At 38.8% G+C, this 20,743-nt stretch overlaps 1 protein-coding gene across 1 annotated transcript in view; it reads left to right on the top strand.

Annotated features, from left to right (window-relative positions):
• The window catches only part of ABCA4 (ATP binding cassette subfamily A member 4), a 71,361-nt gene that overhangs the window by 48,751 nt on the left and 1,867 nt on the right, over nucleotides 1–20,743 (top strand). Inside the window, 29 exon segments of the mRNA XM_032696333.1 lie at nucleotides 23–150; nucleotides 838–936; nucleotides 1,932–2,121; nucleotides 4,330–4,393; nucleotides 4,396–4,423; nucleotides 5,346–5,378; nucleotides 6,530–6,537; nucleotides 6,540–6,634; nucleotides 6,770–6,844; nucleotides 7,327–7,360; nucleotides 7,363–7,499; nucleotides 8,437–8,613; nucleotides 10,030–10,054; nucleotides 10,057–10,144; nucleotides 11,800–11,947; nucleotides 13,807–13,843; nucleotides 13,846–13,929; nucleotides 14,706–14,835; nucleotides 15,716–15,836; nucleotides 16,813–16,875; nucleotides 16,987–17,093; nucleotides 17,622–17,763; nucleotides 18,339–18,473; nucleotides 19,684–19,787; nucleotides 19,875–19,967; nucleotides 20,289–20,352; nucleotides 20,354–20,383; nucleotides 20,385–20,453; nucleotides 20,455–20,541. Coding sequence (XP_032552224.1) covers nucleotides 23–150; nucleotides 838–936; nucleotides 1,932–2,121; nucleotides 4,330–4,393; nucleotides 4,396–4,423; nucleotides 5,346–5,378; nucleotides 6,530–6,537; nucleotides 6,540–6,634; nucleotides 6,770–6,844; nucleotides 7,327–7,360; nucleotides 7,363–7,499; nucleotides 8,437–8,613; nucleotides 10,030–10,054; nucleotides 10,057–10,144; nucleotides 11,800–11,947; nucleotides 13,807–13,843; nucleotides 13,846–13,929; nucleotides 14,706–14,835; nucleotides 15,716–15,836; nucleotides 16,813–16,875; nucleotides 16,987–17,093; nucleotides 17,622–17,763; nucleotides 18,339–18,473; nucleotides 19,684–19,787; nucleotides 19,875–19,967; nucleotides 20,289–20,352; nucleotides 20,354–20,383; nucleotides 20,385–20,453; nucleotides 20,455–20,541 — 2,595 coding nt within the window.

The following is a 20,743-nucleotide window of genomic DNA, read 5'->3' as shown; positions in this document are numbered from 1 at the left end:
TGTGAAATTTTCGTGTTCCCTGCAGGTTGTTCTCCCTTCTAGTTTTGTGTTGCTGTCTCTAATACTTACAGTCATTATTCCTCCATTTGGAGAATATCCCGCCTTAACATTACACCCTTGGATCTATGGACAACAGTTTACTTTCTTCAGGTAAGAGGAATTACTTAAAGTACATCTGTCATATATACACCTTTTCCTCCCTAGGATCATGGGAGACCACTTAGGATCATGGGAGATTTAAGATCATTTAGGATCATGGAGCCATGTCCCATTGGGCTTTTCTCACTCTGTGTGGTATATAAAAAAAGATTAACTCCACTGGAATCAGCAGATTTAAAATAGCACAAAATTGGTGCAAGTAGAGAAAACAGCTGTTAATGCATCTAACAAATAGTCCTTCAAATACCTTGCTGTCTTTGGTAGTCTCTTCTTCCTACCTGAATTTGTGGTCTCTACACTTACAAAATTACATATCCTGCCTAACAGGAGATCCAGATCTCAGCAAATGAAAATGCAGAATATGTTTTTCATCTTCTGATTACTGACAGTACAGTGCTGAGAGGACAGAAATGAGGATTCAAGCTTTTTTGGAGAATATTGCTATTGGACTATGTCAGAAGTTATGCCTTACTATTAGGAGAAAAGGACCATTGTTTATCCTGTTAACCATTTTGGAAGGTTCTGGGATTTTACATTAAAAAATAAAACAATTGAATTATCAGCATTTGGAGAGAGGCAGTTGGTTCTGCCATATGACTGTTTTTCTCTAGTTCCTATGCGTATTCCACTACGACAGTTTGAAAAAATATTTTATAAAGTCCTATTTTATGCCCTTAGCAATGAACGTCCTGGCAATGAGCAGATGGTCTCCCTTACTCATGCTTTCTTGAACAAACCAGGATTTGGAAATCGCTGCATGAGGAATCAGCCTCTTCCGTAAGTTGCTAGCTAATTTCTCTTGAACAAAAGCCTAGCAGAGTATTACTAGTAGAACTTGAGTAGTGAAACAAGAATGAATTGGCTTGACTTTTCACTGAGCCAATGCTTCAGATACGTTGTTGGCAATAATATCTAGTATCAGGTCAAAAGTAACAAACAAACAGCAAGATGACAGGGCCACTAGATTAGGAATGATTTGCAGTGCTTGGTGTGACTACCTGGAAACCAGCTCATGTAGGCTTGTATTGAGAGTTAAGCAACCTTGAAATTTATGTCAGTAGGTCGGTGGGCCCAAATCTTCACAGCTTCCCTGGCACTTTCCATATGTGAGTCCCTTCAGGTTCCTCCTGTTCCCACTGGTGTGTATGGAAGCAATTGCTCAGATTGGGAAGAACCAACAGGATGATTTGAAACTATTCTCACTCTGAAGTGAGGGCAGCATTAGTAGAGCTCTAACTTCAACTTCTGTTGTTGTACCTGCCTGTGAGTCCTGCTTTGGAGCCATTTGTCACTGGCTTGCTATGCTTTGACATTTGTTCCATTTCTCCTGCCTCTTTCCTGGTCATTATATACAGCAACTTGATTTTTCTGGCTGTCCTCTCTTTTCCCTTTCCTCTCCTCTACCTGGTACAGCAGGAACAAAGAGGAAACTTTAAAAAAAGAAAAGATGGCACATGAGCAAGGAAAAGGATAGTTTCTTCACAAAGATATGTGTCCAGCGCAGATTTCATGTGTATTAATGGGTCAAACATAATCCCCTTGTTCGTTCAGTGTCCCATCTGCAAACTAAAGACAGTAAACTTGGTAGAGATGTGGGAGGAGATTATTTTTTTTCATGTTTACCAAGTGCTCTAAAATGCTCTTCTTATTTGTAACTCACAGGATAAGGACTGAGAGGGGAATGGCTTCTGAGAGCATTGTGATTTTGTGGATATGTGAGTTCTCATGAACGATTATTTCTGCACAGCTTAAAGCTCTGTTCCTCTACACAGGAACTACCCATGCAATAATATGCCAACTGCCTGGAACACACCTGCTGTTCATCCTAACCTAAGCGGCCTGCTGCTGAGCCAAGAGTGGAGCCCTGAGAATCCATCACCTTCCTGCAAGTGCAGCACTCACAAGAAACTCACCATGCTGCCAGAATGTCCTGCAGGGGCAGGAGGCCTCCCACCACCACAGGTTGAGGTCCTCATGCTATAAATCTTTGTAGAAAAGTTTCATGGCAAGTGTTGAAGAGGGATTATTGTGTAAGTACCTTGCCATGCTAAATATACATGGAAGGAATTGAGTGCATTTTTTTAAGGGAGCAAGAATTGCTGGGATTTGGAATTCAGTTTCAGACATATTGGAAAAGCTTACCCATTGAAATGAAATTTGATTACTCTTTTCATCCAAATTCAAACTTTTCATGTAGAAGAAAATCCAAAAATTTTAACGATTTGTTGCATAATCTTTAAAAAATCTTACTTTCTTTTTCCTCAATGAAAATTCTATTTAGAAGATTACCTTCCTTTAAAGAAGGGAAGAGAAGGAGGAAGAAAGAGGAAAGAAAATGAAGAAAAATTTCACAGTTTTCAAAAATGTGAAGTGGGGTCATCTCATTAAAACGGAAAAATTAATATTCGGTCAACCCCAAAGTATTATTTTTTTCTGTGTCTTTCAGTTCCATTTGTAGAAAAAATGTTCTAAGCTGACAAAATGAATGTTTGTATGCATGTGCATGGACATGAGTAATTTAATAACCGCTGATGCTGTATGGAGGAGAATAGAGCTACATCCCCACCTGCTCCTATGATCTGAGTAATGCCCTTTATAAAATGTGCTTGCTCTTTTCAAGAGCAAAGGAAAATTACAGCCTGTTTAGTGTTTACATTTATAAATGCTCTTCTAAGAAATTAAACAGGAATGCAGCCACTCTCAGAGTAATAGCTCACTAATTTAATGTCTCACCATGCACACTGCTTGGCTTTAATATTCCTGTTTACCAGGCTGTGCACATTAGCCAAATGGCTAAAATATTTCTAGTTTTTATAGAGCCATAGAACCGTTAAGTTTAGAAAACAACTCTAAGATCATCAAGTCCAACCATTAACCCAGCAGTGCATCTTCACCACTAAACTGTATCCCCAACTGCCTCATCTAGACATTTTTTTAACACTCCAGAGGTGATCATTACAACACTTTCAGTGACATGATCTCTTAAAATACTGACTCAGCTTGCTTTGATCTCTCTATCACTATTCGTAAAACAACTGTTGTTTTAAATATCTGTAGAATTCCTATTTATGAAGAAAAAAAAATTAATAAAGTGGTTGTATTCTGACTTACAGCATCCCAAGTTATTTCTGATTTCCAGGTAATCCCTGTCCAAGAGACAGAGTTGAATTTTGCTAATCACATGCTAATGTATTTCAGAGAACTTTAGTCTAAAACTTTGATTCAAGTAAGATGGAAGGTTTTTATTTGTTAATGGGGATTCTAGTCCTCTTGATGAAATGTGTTTATTATAACATTATCCTGATAACTTTGAAGATATTATAGTTTTGTATAACTTGTCAGAATGAAACAGTTTGAGTCTACAGGGAAGGCACAGTATGTAAATTATTGTGAATTATGTCTAAGCATAGACAACTCATTTAATGAAAGCACTATGAAGATGCCTCCAGTCTTCCTGTCTAGAATCAGCTAGACATCTGTAATGTGTCTTCTGTGTCATCCGGCACTGTCTCTCTGTGGACAACTGTAGGAACTTCTGGAAAGTTCATTAGACTTCTTTCTAGGACATTATCAGATCATTTCCGGCTGCGAGTTTTGCCCTCCTGAAACTGCCCAGGAACCTTTCAAAGTATATTCTACCTTGGGATAAACTCAGCAAGTGTGAGATCCTGTATTTACAAAAGGCTCAACAAATTTCTCATGTGGCATGATTTTCATTTAAAAAAATGAAAAAAAGAGAGTAATTTTCATTCAAAGTATCTCATGTGCTAGTGAAGGTGAAGTTTTCATATTAATTTTTACCTAAAGCTGCTAACTGTAGAAAACTACCTTTTTTTTTTTTTTTACTGGGACCTCAATTTGTTTGAAAAGCTTCCTCTTTTCACACTGAAGAAAAAGTCTTGAGCAGCCCTGACTTGTATTGCAAATAACGATTTCAGAGTGAAGTGCACTGTTTTGTGTCATGCATCACAAACTTGATTTCTTCTGACAGTCTTAGTAAAGTATGTTGGGTTAGAAAGTGAATGACCTACTCTCTTTCAGTGATACTACAAACCTGAGCGTTTTATCTGAATCAAAGCTACTTTTGCTGTTTTTCTGACAAACTCTTAGTTTATAGCTTTAGAGACTGTAAAGTTTACTGCGATTGATTAGGTTTTCATTTCTTACCAGAGAGTGCAACGCAGCACAGAAATTCTTCAAGATCTGACCCATAGAAATATTTCAGATTTTCTGGTGAAACATATCCCACTTTGATAAAAGGAAGGTAGGGATGAATTTCTCTTTATTTTTCGCATGCAGTATTTTGTACCTGACCATGAAACTCTTATTTAATGATAAACATAGCAGCTGATTTGCCGCAGTGTTCTGTAGACTTGAGCACCATGTCCATATTTCTGATGTAAGACTAGGAGAGGCTGATTTTAGGCGAGTTAAATATTTTCAGTTATACCCATTTGTGTAATCAGATACTCCTTTATAGGCAGACTTGTTTCGGTGTAGATGGAAAGCCATGTTGATGGTGACTGTGTTAATGGTGAGAAAAACGGTTGCCTTTGCACTGCATGGTGAACTGCCTTGCAGAAATACTAGTTTGTCCTCCCTGAAGAACTATAGGCACACCAGCATGACCATCTGCCTAAGTTAATTATCACTTATTTCCCAGAAGCATTAAGAGCAACCAAGAACAATGTTACATAGATACATCTATCCTACTGATAGCTCCTCTGCTTGCCTGAGTGTTGTTCATGGTAATTAGCTGTGCGGGGTCCACGGCCTATTATTTCTGATTCAGGCTTGCTACTTTTTCAATTCCTGGCAGAGTTCTTGAAATTCCCATTATATTAGCTGTGTGCTACTGCCTTTGACTGATTCCTCTTAGCATGTGTCATAGTTGCTTTAGGTACATCTTTTAAAATTAATTAATTATGGATTAGGGTGGCCCAGTGTGTTGCTTTAGGAATCTTCCTTGTTTCTGTATGATTGGAGACGATCATGTCAGAAAACAAAACAAAACCCCAAAAACACACTGCAGGGGATGCCAAAAGTCTTGACAACCTGACGACTCAAATTAATAAGAAGCACACTGAAGATCTGCAAAGTATAGGTATTCAGTTTTCATTTAAGTCTGGCAATATCATTGACTTTGGTTTTGTGCATTGAGACAGGATTCTCTTTATCTGTTTCAGCTTGAAGAGTAAATACTGGGTCAATGAGCAAAGGTAAGAAACTAATTCACAGATTAAGGTTGTAAATAAAGGAACAATGTTTAACCAGGGAGCCTCACAATGTTTCTGGAAATGGCCAAGGGGAATTGTGACAGATAGTGTAGAACAAAGAGATGGCTTCAGTGGGAAATAGGTTGGGGATCAGGAAAGGTCTTATAAAGATGAGGGGTTATATTTGTTTGAACTCCCCCAACTAGGATGAAGGCCAGAGGGGCACAATGGAACTATCACAGTTTTATTATCTACAGGATGTCAATTAATGGAAACTGAGTGGTGGAAAGTTACAGTACAATAGTGCAGAATGTTGTGCTAGTGCTCTGACACAGCTCTTTCAAAGTGCTGCAGAAAAAATATAAACCTTTCAAAAAAAGGACCTGAAAAGATGAAACCTAGACACCAGCCTATTAAATACAGAAGTAACAACCACAATTCCTCATCCCTGCTCTGTGCACGTGCTGTAGTTATAAACCAGATTCCGCTAGTGCTGCACACTTAGGGAGAGGCATCAGCTAACCCCAGTGTGATGTCTACACTGCAGATACTAAGCTTAGAAAGATGACTGGTTAGACTGAAGCATACTTATTTCCTTTTTTCATCAGCAGTAGGAGTTCACTTCAAAGAGAGCAGATGGATGACTGGCTTCCTTCACAGAATATCTGCTTATTCATGTGCATACATTGCTTTATATGGGATTAGACTTCAGTTCATCTTGTGCAATCATATTTATCATTATGGAGTACTGGTTGGTACCAGCATTGGTGAATACCTGTTCCTCTCAGGGCATCTAAATTTTAACTGAGTTCTGCGCTGCCCTCAGTCCTCCATGCTGTCTAAACCATTATATGTCAATTATCTTGATTTAAAGATATTGCACTGTAGAAATTACTGTTTCCTACAAATCTTTTATCTAAATAATTTTCTTAGGATGCTGGCATGAACCTCTTAGAAACTGATAGAACTTCTATTACTTGTAAGCCTTATGAAGACCTAATACAGCTTGTTAGTAAAAGAGTAGAAATCACTATACGTGAAATACATGATTTATAAAAATTAAACTGTTATTAAGTGGATTTTTAGTGTTTCCATCAATACACAGTTCTGGGTCTATGGTACGAGTTATTGATGATACTTTTCCTCTTTGCTAGATATGGAGGAATTCTATAGGAGGAAGACTTCCAGTCCTTCATGTCTCTGGAGATCAAGTTGTCAATTTTTTAAGTGATCTTGGCCAAATGATGAATGTTACAGGAGTAAGCAAGATTTTTTTTTATTTGCTTGGTTGGTTGGTTGTTTTTTGGTCCCTTACTAAAGCATTGTTACAAAGCCTAAAACTTGAAGCATCAGATTTCACCCAGAATGCTGATCTTTAACCTTTTTTATTTTAGGGACAAACTTCACTGGCTGCTGCTAAAGAATTCCCTAATTTCCTTAAATACATGGAAACTGAAGATAATATTAAGGTATTTGCTGGAAGTAGCCTACTATCTCACAATCTTTCTTGACATAGATTTCAAAATGTGAGAATATTGCTGGTGGCATTCCCGAATGCAAGAAGAGCTGAAATGCTATACTTCAGAAATAACTTGGCATTAACACTGTACCTATATTATAAGTAATTCTTATTTATAGTATTTCAAATGTGAGATTTTTTTTAACTATGTTCTCAGTGCTTCTTGCTGTCCTAAATATTCCAAGGAGTACACTACATTTTAAAATGTGTTTCTATAAAATCCCTCAACAGCAGTTGTCCAATGCTTTTAAAAGCATAGTATGTGAGCTCCTCCTGCAGGACTGTGCCTAGAAACTATGAATTCCTGGTGCTGGATTCGCCCCTGCTGACAATGCCCACCAAAGTAGATAAAAGGCAGCCAAGTTTTCTCCTGCAGCTCAGGGTTATTAGTGAAGGCTTCTTAAATGAGTCTGTGCTTTCTGACTCTTTCAGGTGTGGTTTAACAATAAAGGCTGGCATGCTATGGTTAGTTCCTCAATGTAGCCAATAATGCAATCCTTAGAGCTAACCTGCGGACTGGCCAAGCCCCTGAGGAACATGGGATCACTGCTATAAACCATCCTCTGAACCTCACCAAGGAGCAACTCTCTGAAGTCACTGTGTAAGTTTGTCTGTGCTCTGCTTCTGGCTTTTACCCCTCCATCTCCTGGCAGCTTGTGACCTCCAGGATACTCACACTCTGAGGAGAAATGGTCCAGGGACAGATTGTGGAGGCCTTTCCCTGAAGTTTTATTCTAAACAAGAATGTATTCCTGTCTCATTATATTCCTGTAAGAGTTCATTCTCATCATACGCAGGAACTATGACCAGTGGTTATATGATTGCATGTTTCTGTTGATTCTCAAGCATGAAGATTCTGAAGTCTGTTCATGCTCCAAATCCTATACGTGTACTTGTGAAATAAAATGTGTAATGAAAAATGGAATGAGAAATTGTTCTTAACTGACTTCAGGAAGGCAGAAGTCAACAACCTCTGTTTTGGTACCAAGGACATCACACAGGTAGATTTTCAATGGCATGTTGTAGGGTTGGTGTATTCCAGAATTTAGAAGTCATTGTTTCTTGAGAAATACGTCCCTAAAAAGCCAAGACTTTCCACTCACATCTCCTATTAAGTTCAAAATTCAGTAAAACTGAAAACTGTGCATTATAGCACAGAGACAAAATCTGTGCTTCATCTCACTGTCTTCAACTTACCTTCCTCTTTTCCCAGCTACCAGAGCACTTCAGCTATTGTGCCTTTATGTCTAGTTTGAGATGTCTCATATGGGAAAGGCTGTCAAACTGAGATATATAGAGAGAGAGTTACACAGAATGAAGACAAGTGAAAGATCAGAGAATGGTGCAATATTTGTTAGCTACAGTCTCCAAAACAGCTTGGGAAAATACACTAGCACACTTTGAAGTTGGAGAAGTCTTCTACTTAAAAGTAGCCTTGCTACTTCTAGATCTTAAAACACCCTCCAGATTCCCCAAATGCTCATATAGTGTTGTGTTGCATCCATTCCCATGCTCACAGTTCCTTCTTGTGCTCTGTTTTAGACTGACCACTCAGTGGATGCTGTTGTTGCCATCTGTGTGATTTTTGCCGTGTCCTTTATACCAGCCAGTTTTGTTTTATACCTGATTCAAGAACGTGTAACAAAAGCCAAGCATCTCCAGTTCGTCAGTGGTGTGAGCCCTGTTATCTATTGGCTAACTAACTTCACGTGGGACATAGTAAGTAACTGCTGGTCTGATTTCACAGCTTGTGGTTATCCTGGGTGTGCATGAACTGGGAACTAATCGGTGAATTAAGTCAAGGTGATTCTAAGCATTGTAAAGTATAAATTTCTTTAAGTGTTTCTCGAAGAGCATGGTAAGGATCTGACCTCTGAACTAATTAGAGATGCAGAAAATAATTAGGTGCATAACTCGTTATTCAACTACAAAGCTGAAATTTTTGTCGTCTTAGGATTTCCAGTCCTTACAACTGACTATATAATAAAGTACAATTTACCATAGCAGGGAAAAGCCTCACTGCTTGGTGCTAGTCACTCCTGTCCTCTAGAAGACCCAAAACGTGTTTCAAGATGTCCAAGAAATCTAAGTGGGGTAGGATTCACTGGCTGCTGGAACAGTAGCTGTAGGCCTGACAAAATACTCTAGGATATCTAAAATGACATAGATATCTTTGTTTAGGTCTCTGTATTATGGTCACTGTGTTGTTCTGAAAAGATTTATACCACAGGTCCAGACTTGTTTAGACAGGGCTCAGCTTCCCTCCTGTCACTCCTCTGGCCACTTTGTCACAAAGGAGACAATTCTTCGCCTGGCTGAGGCAGCAGGGCTAGTTTTCCAGCCATGCTGTCTCAACAAAGAAAGCAGCCAAGGGCTTATGCAATAAGAAACCATAAACATAGAATTGAAAAAGAAATAAAAAGAAAAAAAAAAAGCTTGAAATACTTGAAAAGCCCAAAACTCTTCAGGCTTTGAAAGTGCTCTCTCAGGAGAAGATAAATCAAAGCATTATTTTAGTAAATGAGGGGGAAAAAAGCAGGTCTCTGAGTTCTTGTTCCTGCTGTTCACAGCAGCCTCCCAGCAGCTTCCTTGACAGGAATTCTGCTTGGCTGTTGCCCTTGACAGCATGATGCAAAGGTATTAAGTGATTTTAGCAGTTCTGTGAAACACCACCCTCCATTCTGCATGGGGAGTTCTGTGCATTTCACAGTAGTGCTACTAATACTGAACAGAGAGATTGAGCAGTAGCCAAGCATTTAACCTCCCTCCCAGGAATGTGGCTCAAGTAACTAGCTTTTTCCTTTGCATCACCAGAAACACCACTTCCCTTGCATACCTATGGCCCCTTTTTGTGGGAAGCCTGGCAGCAGGACCATAAAATAATTGACTCACAAACCATAATCTAAGAAACAAAATGTATGTTGTATTTTTAATGAACAGTCTGATAAAAGACATCTCAGAAAAATGTTGAGTGTTGCCAGGGACCCTTTGATCCAAAAGATTCAGTGTCATTAGTCTAACTCAAATTCTGGTGCTCCTCAATATAAAATCTTTTTGGAATGATGTGTAGGATCTGGATATGTTTGCAGACCTTCTCAGGTCTTACACACTGATCTTCACCCTGTGCTGTGGCAGGTGAATTACTCACTGAGTGCTGGAATGGTGTGGCCATATTCGCTGGATTTGACAAGAAAGCATACACTTCTCCGACTAATCTGCCTGTGTTTGTTGCCTTGCTGCTTCTGTATGGGTGAGTGGTCAAGGTCATTCCTGCAGTTCGGCCCTGTATTTCACATGGAAATGATTTCATGTTACTGAGCTCAGTACTTAGTGAAATCCAGCTTTAAAGAATAGAGCTGAGTGGATACAATACAGGTTAAAACTGGATTCTGTCTCTGCTACAGGATATTTGCACACTCTGCCTGGACACATGCTGCAAAGGAGATTCTTTTGTCACTGCCTATGTTTTTAAACATTAACTGTGATCCTTACAGGAAAATATATTTGTTCAGTTTGCTGCTTTCTTCCTTGTGCATTGTGTAGGAATTTAGTGTTTGTTCACAGCCACTACTAAAATATCTTTCAGGATTTAACCCAAGGGCAAAGAGTACTAAGTCTCAACACTTTTAAAATTGAAATGAACATTTTTGTTGACAAAACAGCATTTTATAAGGCCAACTGAAATTCAGTCTCATTTAATTTCTCTTATTTAATTGGTGATCATATATTTTTATCTATAAAATTGTCCTCCTGATAGCCCTTCAGCAGATGTAGTCTAGGCAAAGCAATTGATAAGATTTATTTCTAGACTTAAAGAGAGAAATTAATCTTTTCATATCCTCCTATGAATATCACAAATGGAGCTTAAGAGGGAACAGTTCTTTTTCTGTGCAAACCAGCTTTAATTTTCTGAAGTTATTGTGTTCTTTGAATGAAAATCCTCAGAAAATGCAAAGCATTATCAGCATTTAATCTCTGTAAACTGCTATCAGAATATTAATTAGTTTTAATTTTTCATTATGTCTTTTTAAAGTACAGTAGTGGTATCTTTAATAAGTTACCTGTGGCATTGTATGTTTTTTTTAAAATATGGTAATTCATGGCTGTATGGATGGACATCTTAAATGTCTTTGCATATTTTAAAGCATCAGCCAAGATGAAATTTTCAGAAAAAGTATAATCGCTTTTGGCAGTCACTTCAATAATTTCATAATTTGCTACTCAAAAAATGGAAAGAAAAGTCAAATTGTAAAATTGTATATTAACCCTTGTGTCCAGCTGCAGTCACAATAGGAAACTAGAATGATTCTTTCTGACTGCATGTATCTTGTCCTGTTAAACAATTCAGGTTGATGTTACTGAGTTTCCCTGATCAGATTGGTTGTTGCTAAGCATTTTAAGTTTATTCCAGAGGAATACCCCCTCTCAGGCTGCTGCATGTGCATTTGCCATTTCCCAGAAATCATGACACAGGAAGCTCCAAATCAGGAATAAAAACAAGCCATTGGTAGAGGACTTAGAAAAGAATATAAAAATTTACAGTTTGTAATTTCTTTGGACAGTTCCAAGGGGTGAGGAATATCTAGCTAAGCAGAACGCTGTGTAACGTTTCTTCATTTGTCCCTCATGGTGTACAATCCAGTGAGATGGGGTGATAACAACCGTGCTAGCATTAAGTTTTCTCAATTTTAGCCGTGTCGATTGTCCTGCATTTCAATAGCAAAAAAACTGAGCAGAAAAAATTCTTATGTAGTAACCAGGGAGAGAATACTGTAGTGGATCTCTGTTGGTTACACCATTACATACACTTAGGATGAGAGGAAAGCTCAACTCTGTGTTTTCTTTAGGCCAAGTGACATAAGAATACTGAGAAGTTATCATAGTTTTTCTATCTTTTGCATGCAGGTGGGCAGTAATTCCCATGATGTACCCTGCTTCTTCTTTCTTCAGTGTCCCTAGCACTGCTTATGTTGCATTGTCTTGCATTAATCTCTTTGTGGGGATCAACAGCAGTGCCATTACATTCATCCTGGAGTTATTTGAAAATAACCCGGTAAGTAATGTTTTTATTGACCCCTGCCTTTAGAGAGCTGTGCAAAGAGCATCCAAGCATAACCATCCCTAACAGTAACTGTCTTTCTCTACATTACCATTTTTTTTCTGGCAATAAATGACTGAGAAACTTGCTGAGTAACTGCAGTACAGGTGAGCAGTTAACCCAGAGAGAGTGACTCAGAGCAATTGGTATGTAGGACTGCGCACGCAAGGAATGACATTGAGTGTTTTCATACCTAAGAGCAAACTTCTGTACACTTTCCCAGTTGGGGAGGTGGCAGCACAGTACTTCATGCTAGCTTCTGCAGCCTGTGTTGTGTGGGAAGATGTAGATGGTAGGCACTTACTCCTGCTGGTTTATGTGTTAGAGGAGATGTTCTACTTACATTTTGAGAACTGTCAAAAAATGAATTTAACCACCACCAGGAACGTGACAGAATACAGCGAGTGCCAAAATTAGTTCTTAGAGAGGCTAAGAGATCGGTTTATGAAGTGCTGTTGTCTTGTATGCACTACTGCTATCACCTCTACAGTTGCTCAAGCTCTGGCCATTATGTTTGACACCCCTTCTACATCTGACAGCGTCCAATTAGCTATCATTACTGATAGTGCATTTTCAACACTTTGTGCTGATCAAGCATTGTTCTTTGCTATAAAGGAGAAACAGATCTTGGTTAAATTCATGGGTTTCAAGGACCAACTTGACAATACTGTCCCTGCTGTTCCTGCATTTCACAGATGTGCTTCTTGATAGAACAGGGTTTAGTCTAGTGCCATTCAGTCTATGGGACATCATGGCAGCATTGTTACCTTTGAAAAGGTGTATCTGTTATAGACATATCTCCAGAGGAAAGATGGCCCTTCTCTGGATTCAGTGCTCATGCAGCTAGACTGCTGCTGGCACTTACACTGTTGCACTAAAGTCTACTGTGTATTTATGCCCAGACACTAGTACTTTTCAGTATTGTGGCAGCTCTGACTATTGTCATGATTTCATCCCAGCCATCAACCAAGCCCACACAGTCTCTTACTCACTACACACCACACACACACGCCCCATGGAATGGGGTAAAGAACAGAAGACTAAAAGTGAGAAAACTCATGGGTTTAGATAAAGACAGATTAATAGGTAAAGCAGAAGCTGCATGCACAAACAATAAAAAAAAAAGGAATTCATTTATAATGTCCATTAGCAGGCAGATGTTCAGCCATCTCCAGGAAAGCAGGGCTTCATCACACATAAAGATTAACTTGGAAAGGCAGATGCTGTAAACTCTGAATGTCCCCCTCTTGCTTCTTTTGCCCTGAGCTTTATGTGCTGAGCATGGCACCATATGGTCTGGGACGTCCTTTGGGTCAGTTGGGGTCAGTTGTCCTGGTTGTGTCCCCTCCCAGCTCTTTGTGCACCCCCAGCCTCCTTGCTGGTGAGATGGGGTGAGGAACAGAAAGGACCTTGACGCTGTGCAAGCACAGCTCAGGAATAGCTAAAACATCCTTGTGTTATCAACACTGTTTTCAGCGTAAATCCAAAACACAGCCCCACAGCAGCTTACATGTTACCACCAGAATTACATTCTCTGCTACACAGAGTAATACTTCATTACAAAGACTATTTTTTCTCCTCATTGACAGTTTTTGAAAAACACCTTCTCTGGTGCAATGTATACCAGCATTCTGCTGTGCTGCGTTTTATGTTGCTTTGCATGTAACTTGATAAATACTCTGTGTTTTCTGTGTTGTAAGAGCACAGAACATCCAGTTTCTCTGACATGGCAAAAAACTTTTCACTTATGTTGCTACGTTTTCTTAAGCCAATCTAGTTTCAACAGCTTATTATGTTGTTTCTGTTTCTTATAGTCTTTGCTGAAGTTTAACAAAACATTGAAAAATGTACTGCTGTCTTCCCACATTTTTGCCTGGGCCGTGGGCTCATCGACTTGGCCATGAACCAAGCTGTGACTGAAGTATATGCAAGGTTTGGTAAGTAAAGCCAGTAAGCAACAAGTTATATCCGTGTCATGTGTCCTGACCTTGGATGAGATGTCTGGAAGTGTTATCTTGGAAAAGTAGTAAAGTTTCTGAAAGTCTCACCTCTCACATCATCAGATGGATGAGGACTATGAAAGTTCACCTTCTCTGAAGGAAGACAGCTTCTGATATCGCTGCCAGAACTCCACGGCTCAACCAGTAGTCTGCATTGGAAATGAACCCATTTGTGCAGTGCCAGACTCTGGTGTCTTTTTTATCCTTTGTTCAGAATTCCTTAGATCGTTACAGGAGGATATATTATGTCATTCATTTGAATTATTTGGTTAATGTTTAAAGTGACTGTTGTTCTTCAAATACATCCTCTTAGGATGTGGTTGCCTTTGATATCAGACAACTTATTAAAGAATAGCAGACAACTTATTAAAAGAATAGTCATACAGAAGAACTCATCTCATATTGTTATTGAGCAGAACTCATATTTTATTCAGAAAATAGGTGTCTTTTCACACAATCTATGCAAGTTTCATGTTATGATACCTAAATTAGTGTATATTCAGAGAGCTTATATTATTTTTACTCTTATGCAGCAGCTGAGCTTGGAGTGCATTTTGTTAAGAATCTTTGTAAGACACTGAAAAATGAAAACTGTTAACTGATCATGAGGAAATAAAGTGCAGTAAACCGTTAGGATTAGGCCTGTTGTTCTGAAGAGCGGTGTTTTTTTCTAGCAGTATTTCACCTTTCTTTCTGGTGCTCTTTCTCCGAAGGCGAGGAGCATGTTTCCAATCCCTTTCAGTGGGACTTTGTTGGAAAGAACCTGGTTGCCATGGCTGTTCAAGGGGTTGTGTACTTCATTCTGAATCTCCTTATGCAGCGCCGTTTGTTCTCCACAAGATGGTTTGTCTGAAAGCTTCTATTAATGTTCCTTTGTTAACAGGATGAGTGTCTTTTTTATGTTTCTATGTCCCTTTTTTCTTTTTTTTTTTATTTTTCTCTGAATTTGTCAGCTTTTTACTTTTCTATTTACTTAACTGATCTCACCTTAATTTATTGATACCCTGAGTCAAGAAAGCTTTTAAAAATGTTCATTATCTTGACAGGATTTAAGAATATTTTATTTTAAAAGTTGAGTTTTTTTGAAGTAAGACTGTAATGTAATATTTTTTCATTTAAGACACTGCAATAGTGAGATTTTAAAATTACTTGGAAAGTTTGTTGTGTCCTAAGTACTGTCATGAGGTACTAGCCTGACATCCCAAGACAGCAATTCCAGTCTTGGGCACAGGACAGTTGTAGCCTGGACACTATGCAAACTTCCCCTCTCTGCTTTACCAGTGTGCCTCTTCCTTGATGAAAACAGGTGTGAGTGGGTCATTCAGTCCTGTTCAAGATTGCCAACGAGAGTACTAATTGGTACAATTATAAAAATACCATTTTACAGACAGAGCTACTCAAAACTTCCATGGAACTATCACTAGCTACTAAGAGCAGCAAAATAGTGAAAGCTGTGGCTTAGGGGCTGTTTTTGTCATATCACTGACTGACAAATCATGTTCTTTTGAGAGAGTAATTTCCTCCCTTTTTAGTATTTAGAGATTAACTTTCAGAGGTCAGGGATTCTCCCAACAGTGGGAATATTCCAGCCAATGTCATGCTGTGAAGTTTCAATCTCACTACTTCCACTAGTCACATTTTTGGCAATTGATTAGCCATAGTTTCACACTGTTATTCTGTTATTCTGCACCCAGAGCAACTCAGTATCTTGTTTTTTTTCCAGGTTTGCTGAGACTGCCATGTCACCTATTATTTGTGAAGATGAGGATGTTGCAGAAGAAAGAAAAAGAATTATGAATGGAGAAAACAGAAGAGATATCTTAGAATTACAGGAATTGACCAAGGTAATATTTTGAGAAGAATGAAACAAATAAGTCTAATGTAAATTCATTCTTTCAGAATGTACTTCAGCTGTGGATTCAGGTAGTATTGTTTTCAAAATCAACCTCGTGCCTTAGAAAATAATAAACATTTTAGAAGTCAAGGTTATTTCCTTTGACTAGAAATAAATAGGGAAGTCCTGCAAGGACAGTGCAACTCTCCCTGCTTAAGTTGGGGTTTTTACCTCTAATGATCTGACATGGCTTATCTATTGAGTGTCCATTTCTACTACCAGTCTTTTTTTCTACATTGCTTTTTTTTTTCAATAGGTGAGTTTCAATCTCAAGTAAACTATTTGGTTGTTTTCACATTGAGAACTACAGTTATTCCTAATCTATCTTCTTTCCAGACATTGAAGGCATCTGAGTTATGCTATAAGAATGCATGCAAGCTTGAGCTACACAAATATAAAGATTACACACATTACTGGGATCTCATGAATAGATAACTGGGGTGTCATTCTTCATCCTGTCTTGCTGTATTGTTCCACTTTGGTTTGCTTGTCAGAGATCCCCTGAGACTGGCTCAGACTGGTTAGAGCCTTGGTGCTGACGATGCCAGCATTGTGGGTTCACTCCCTGTATGGGCCATTCACTTAAGAGCTGGACTCGATGATCCTTGTGGGTCCCTTCCAACGCAGAATATTCTGTGATACTTTGTCCCAGCAAAGCATTCAGTCTGTCTCCTAGTGCTAAATATATGAAATAAATGGTTGTAGAAAAGCAGAAAAACTGGTATTTTTAGGGATCATCATAGGTTTATTTAATGTAAATAAATTCTGACCTTGTAGAATGCTTACGCTTATTAATTTTTTTATTTACTCCTTAGTTCTGAAGTTGCCTCATCCCAAAAGGATTAAACTAAAAAAATTTATAAGATTTTCTTTGCTGTAGATGTCTTGAAATAGGAATTTTCTCTTTTTTTCCCCCGTCAATATAGATTTATGCAGGTCAGCGCAAGCCTGCAGTGGACAGACTCTGTGTTGGCATCCGTCCTGGAGAGGTAGGTTATTCAATAACACTAGATTACATTCCATGGATCAGTTCAGATTTTATGACACTACTGATTTGCAAGTTGGAAATACTAAAGAATATTATAAATTTTGCAATTTAGTGCTTTGGCCTTTTGGGAGTGAATGGGGCTGGCAAAACAACAACATTCAAAATGCTGACTGGAGATACTGATGTGACATCTGGAGATGCTATAGTGGCTGGCAGTAGGTAAGTACCTTAAAAAAAAACCCTGTGATAATCCCTTTAGTGGAGTAGAACTGTCCAGATCATACTCTCAGTGATCTAGCAGCTCTATGGCACTGAGACCACAGCTAACACCCATAAAGTATTTTATACCTTTGACACTCTGTTTAGAATCTGTGGCTAAGTTGTAGTAGTGCCAACAGTGGGACAAGGCAATTAGATCTAGTGAAAAGAGCTCACAAACATAAGATAACCAGTCCAGCAGGGTACTTTGATCTGAGCTTTGGGATTTTCCTCTGGCTGTTTCTATACTTACACAGGAAAAAGGGTGAGGGGAAATGGGCTTACACTTAGCCAGGACAGAGATGACTTAAGAATATACTCCTTGCTCTAATATACAGACAGATATTTTAGTAGAACATTTTATCTGGAAGAATTCATTCTCCTCTTAAGAGAGTTGTTGCCCCAGAAAATAAAGATTTAATTCAAACTGTTCTTCTTTACCTTAAAGCTAGTATTACAGAACAAAGATTCTTTCCTTTGTTTCTCCAGTATATTGACCCAAATTTCTCATGTCCATCAAAACATGGGATACTGCCCTCAGTTTGATGCCATTGATGACCTGCTCACAGGACGAGAACATCTCTACTTATATGCACGCCTGCGGGGGGTTCCAGCAGAGGAAATCAAGAGGGTAAAGTAATCTTGCTTTTGATAGTTATAGGGATTATTTGTGATGATTAACTGCGTTCATAACAGGACAGAATTTCCAAAGTGGACTTGCCATCCTGTGTGTTGAAGTCCTGGAAGTGGTTCCTGTCATTTAGACAGTTAAGTACAAGATTGCACTAACAAATGCAGGTTCTCAGGCATTAGTGGTACTTGCAAAACTGTGGCAGCAAAAGTGGAAGGCTAAAGATGCAATTGCTATGACTCAGAACTGCACTGGTTGCTCTTTTGTTCTTGTCTTTAAAGTTGTTTATATATAAGAAAGAAAACGTGAAGATTCCAGAAGAAAGTAATTTAAATTCTTGCAGATAGGAAGTCTACAGCTGAGGTTGCTTTATGGCTTTCGCTCAAGTAGTTGGAGCTCCCCTCATCATCATCATCATCATCATCATCATAAATTTTTTGTACTTTCCTGGTCCAGTTCCAGAATGAATATGCTAAAACCCAGGGGACTGTCATGTTTTCTGCCAGAAGAGCAATGTATCAGCAATCCTGTCTGTTATGCATTAGCTGCTGTGTGAAAAACAGTCTTTCTCACAGGTCGCTGAGTGGGGCATCCAGAAGCTGGGCCTTCCTCTGTACGCAGACCACCTGGCTGGCACTTACAGCGGGGGCAACAAGCGCAAGCTCTCCACTGCCATTGCGCTGATCGGCTGCCCACCACTCGTCTTGCTGGTAAGAGTCATGTCACAGCTCTGTGACAGTGCAGTGGAACACCTCGTGACCTGCCTGCTAAAGAGGTACAAAGAGGTTTATGACAGTCCTGGCAAGCTCGTTTCTGCCCTCAACTTACATCTATTTTAATTTTGAGTTCTTTAATTTCAGGCATAAACTGGGATGCATAACTATGTTTCCAATGGATCTCAAGTGATTATGAAAGAAAGATCTTCAACAAAGAATGTTTTGAGATAAAATCTATAATCCAGATAAATCCAAATTTAAATCCTTGTTTGGTTTTCAGTCAGCCGCTTGTTTGTCAGAGTGTAGCTGCTCATGTAAAAGACGATCTTCTGCAAATACCTTGCTGCCATCTCTAGCAGAATAGAGGAAGATAGCTACCCTTCTGCAGCCTTTAATATCTTTGGAATAAATTACACAGATTTTATGAACACTATACAATGCTGAAATGTTTCACTTTCATGGCTGGGCTTCGTGAAGAATGCTGAAATGTAGTTCTTATCAAAATAAGTTATCAGATAATTGCATATCTAAAGAGAAATTCTATATGCAATTACTACAAAAATTCTTTAGATTATACTGTGCCACCTTAATCTGTAGGCTAAAAGACGTACTTTAATAAAATTTTAGTAGCATGGTTCTCAGTGTGATTTAATACGCCTTTACATGTATTCTGACTGCATAGGAAACAGTCAGATAAAATATTTTCTCATAATTTCTTAAGACAAAATGTTCAACAAAATTTTTCTATCCAAAATTTTCTTTACATTTTTGGCACTAACTGAGTTAACTGATTTGTGCAGGACCAGATCCTTAGCAGGTGTAAATCAGGGTAACTACATTAGTTTCTTGGTTTGAGCAATGTCCTGTATGTTTATGTAAGAAAATTACTTGGTGAGAACTCGTTCTCCTCTTACAAGCATGGCTGCCCAGAAAAAGCATTTGCTTCCCTGGAGCTGTAGCCTATACAGACAGCATTGTATTCTTACCTGCAGGTTCTTCTTACTTCTTTCCTTACTGCTTTGTGCCAAGAAGTCCATTGGTACCCATTCACTCATGCACTTCTCAAGGTGTATGTGCTTTCTCAAGGCACAGATTACAGTGAAGCAATTATATGCTACAGTCCAAACAGTGACTTGTTTCTAAATAGATTTTCTCTTTTTTATCTGATTCTCTGAATCTGACTGCCCTAACATTTCCCTTACAGGATGAACCAACTACTGGAATGGACCCTCAGTCCCGGCGCCTCCTGTGGGACTCTATTGTTGGTGTGCTCAGAGATGGGCGAGCAGTGGTTCTAACCTCACACAGGTAAACACAGTTAGAATCCAGAATCCAAGAGTAAATGAAGTTCATCTGTTGGTTTTTATCTCAAATATCTGTTCTCTGTTTTGAAAGTATGGAAGAATGTGAAGCCCTCTGTACTCGTTTAGCCATCATGGTGAAAGGTACCTTCAAATGCCTAGGCACAATTCAGGAGCTAAAATACAAGTAAGTAGAATATTTTTATGGTGTTTTTTAATGGAAAAACTTAGTGTATGTCACGTGTACCATTCTTCAGTACACGTGAAGAACTAGACCCATTTCTGGGTGCAACTCTGTGGTAATCCAGATAATTTGAGCAGATCTCATTTCAACAGTTATGCTATGCACCACTTCTGCAGGGCAAATACAGGGCTTCTTACAAAGCTACATCTTATGCAATAGCTTTCAAATACTGTTAATGTTTTCATTGCTGCAGAAAATTAATTTCCTTCCTGAACGATGAAACCATCTCTTCATCCAATTCCCAAATCCACATGTGCTTTCCAGGTTTGGAGATGGCTACATTGTCACTCTGAAAATCAGAGCTCCAAAGTCTGGGTTGCCTCCAGATTCCTACTCCTGCTGAGCAATTCATACGCATGAAACTTCCCTGGAGTTTACAGAGAGGAGAAACACTACAACATGCTGCAGTATCAGATTTGCTCCTCCTCTCCTGGCTAAGATTTTTCGGTTAATAGTCTCCAATAAGGAAAACTTGCATATTGAAGAATATTCTGTGTCTCAAACAACTTTAGATCAGGTAAGTAAAAGTAAAACAATCCATGAGAAAGCCTATCTTGTGAGAATCAGGCACACAATTGGAGATGTATCCAAACAACTGAAAGACCAAAATGTTCAGAGTAGAGAAGTTCACCTCTTTCTCAGGCAAAGTTCCCAGGCCTCTCATTAAGGAGTGTGGATGAGTATGAATCTGTAACTTGTTTCCCTGTATAAATAGGTGC

This window comes from Chiroxiphia lanceolata, chromosome 9 (genome assembly GCF_009829145.1).
Source record: "Chiroxiphia lanceolata isolate bChiLan1 chromosome 9, bChiLan1.pri, whole genome shotgun sequence".
NCBI lineage: Eukaryota > Metazoa > Chordata > Aves > Passeriformes > Pipridae > Chiroxiphia > Chiroxiphia lanceolata.
The sequence above is the reverse complement of the archived record's forward strand: the minus strand, read 5'-3'. Positions and strand labels throughout refer to the sequence as shown.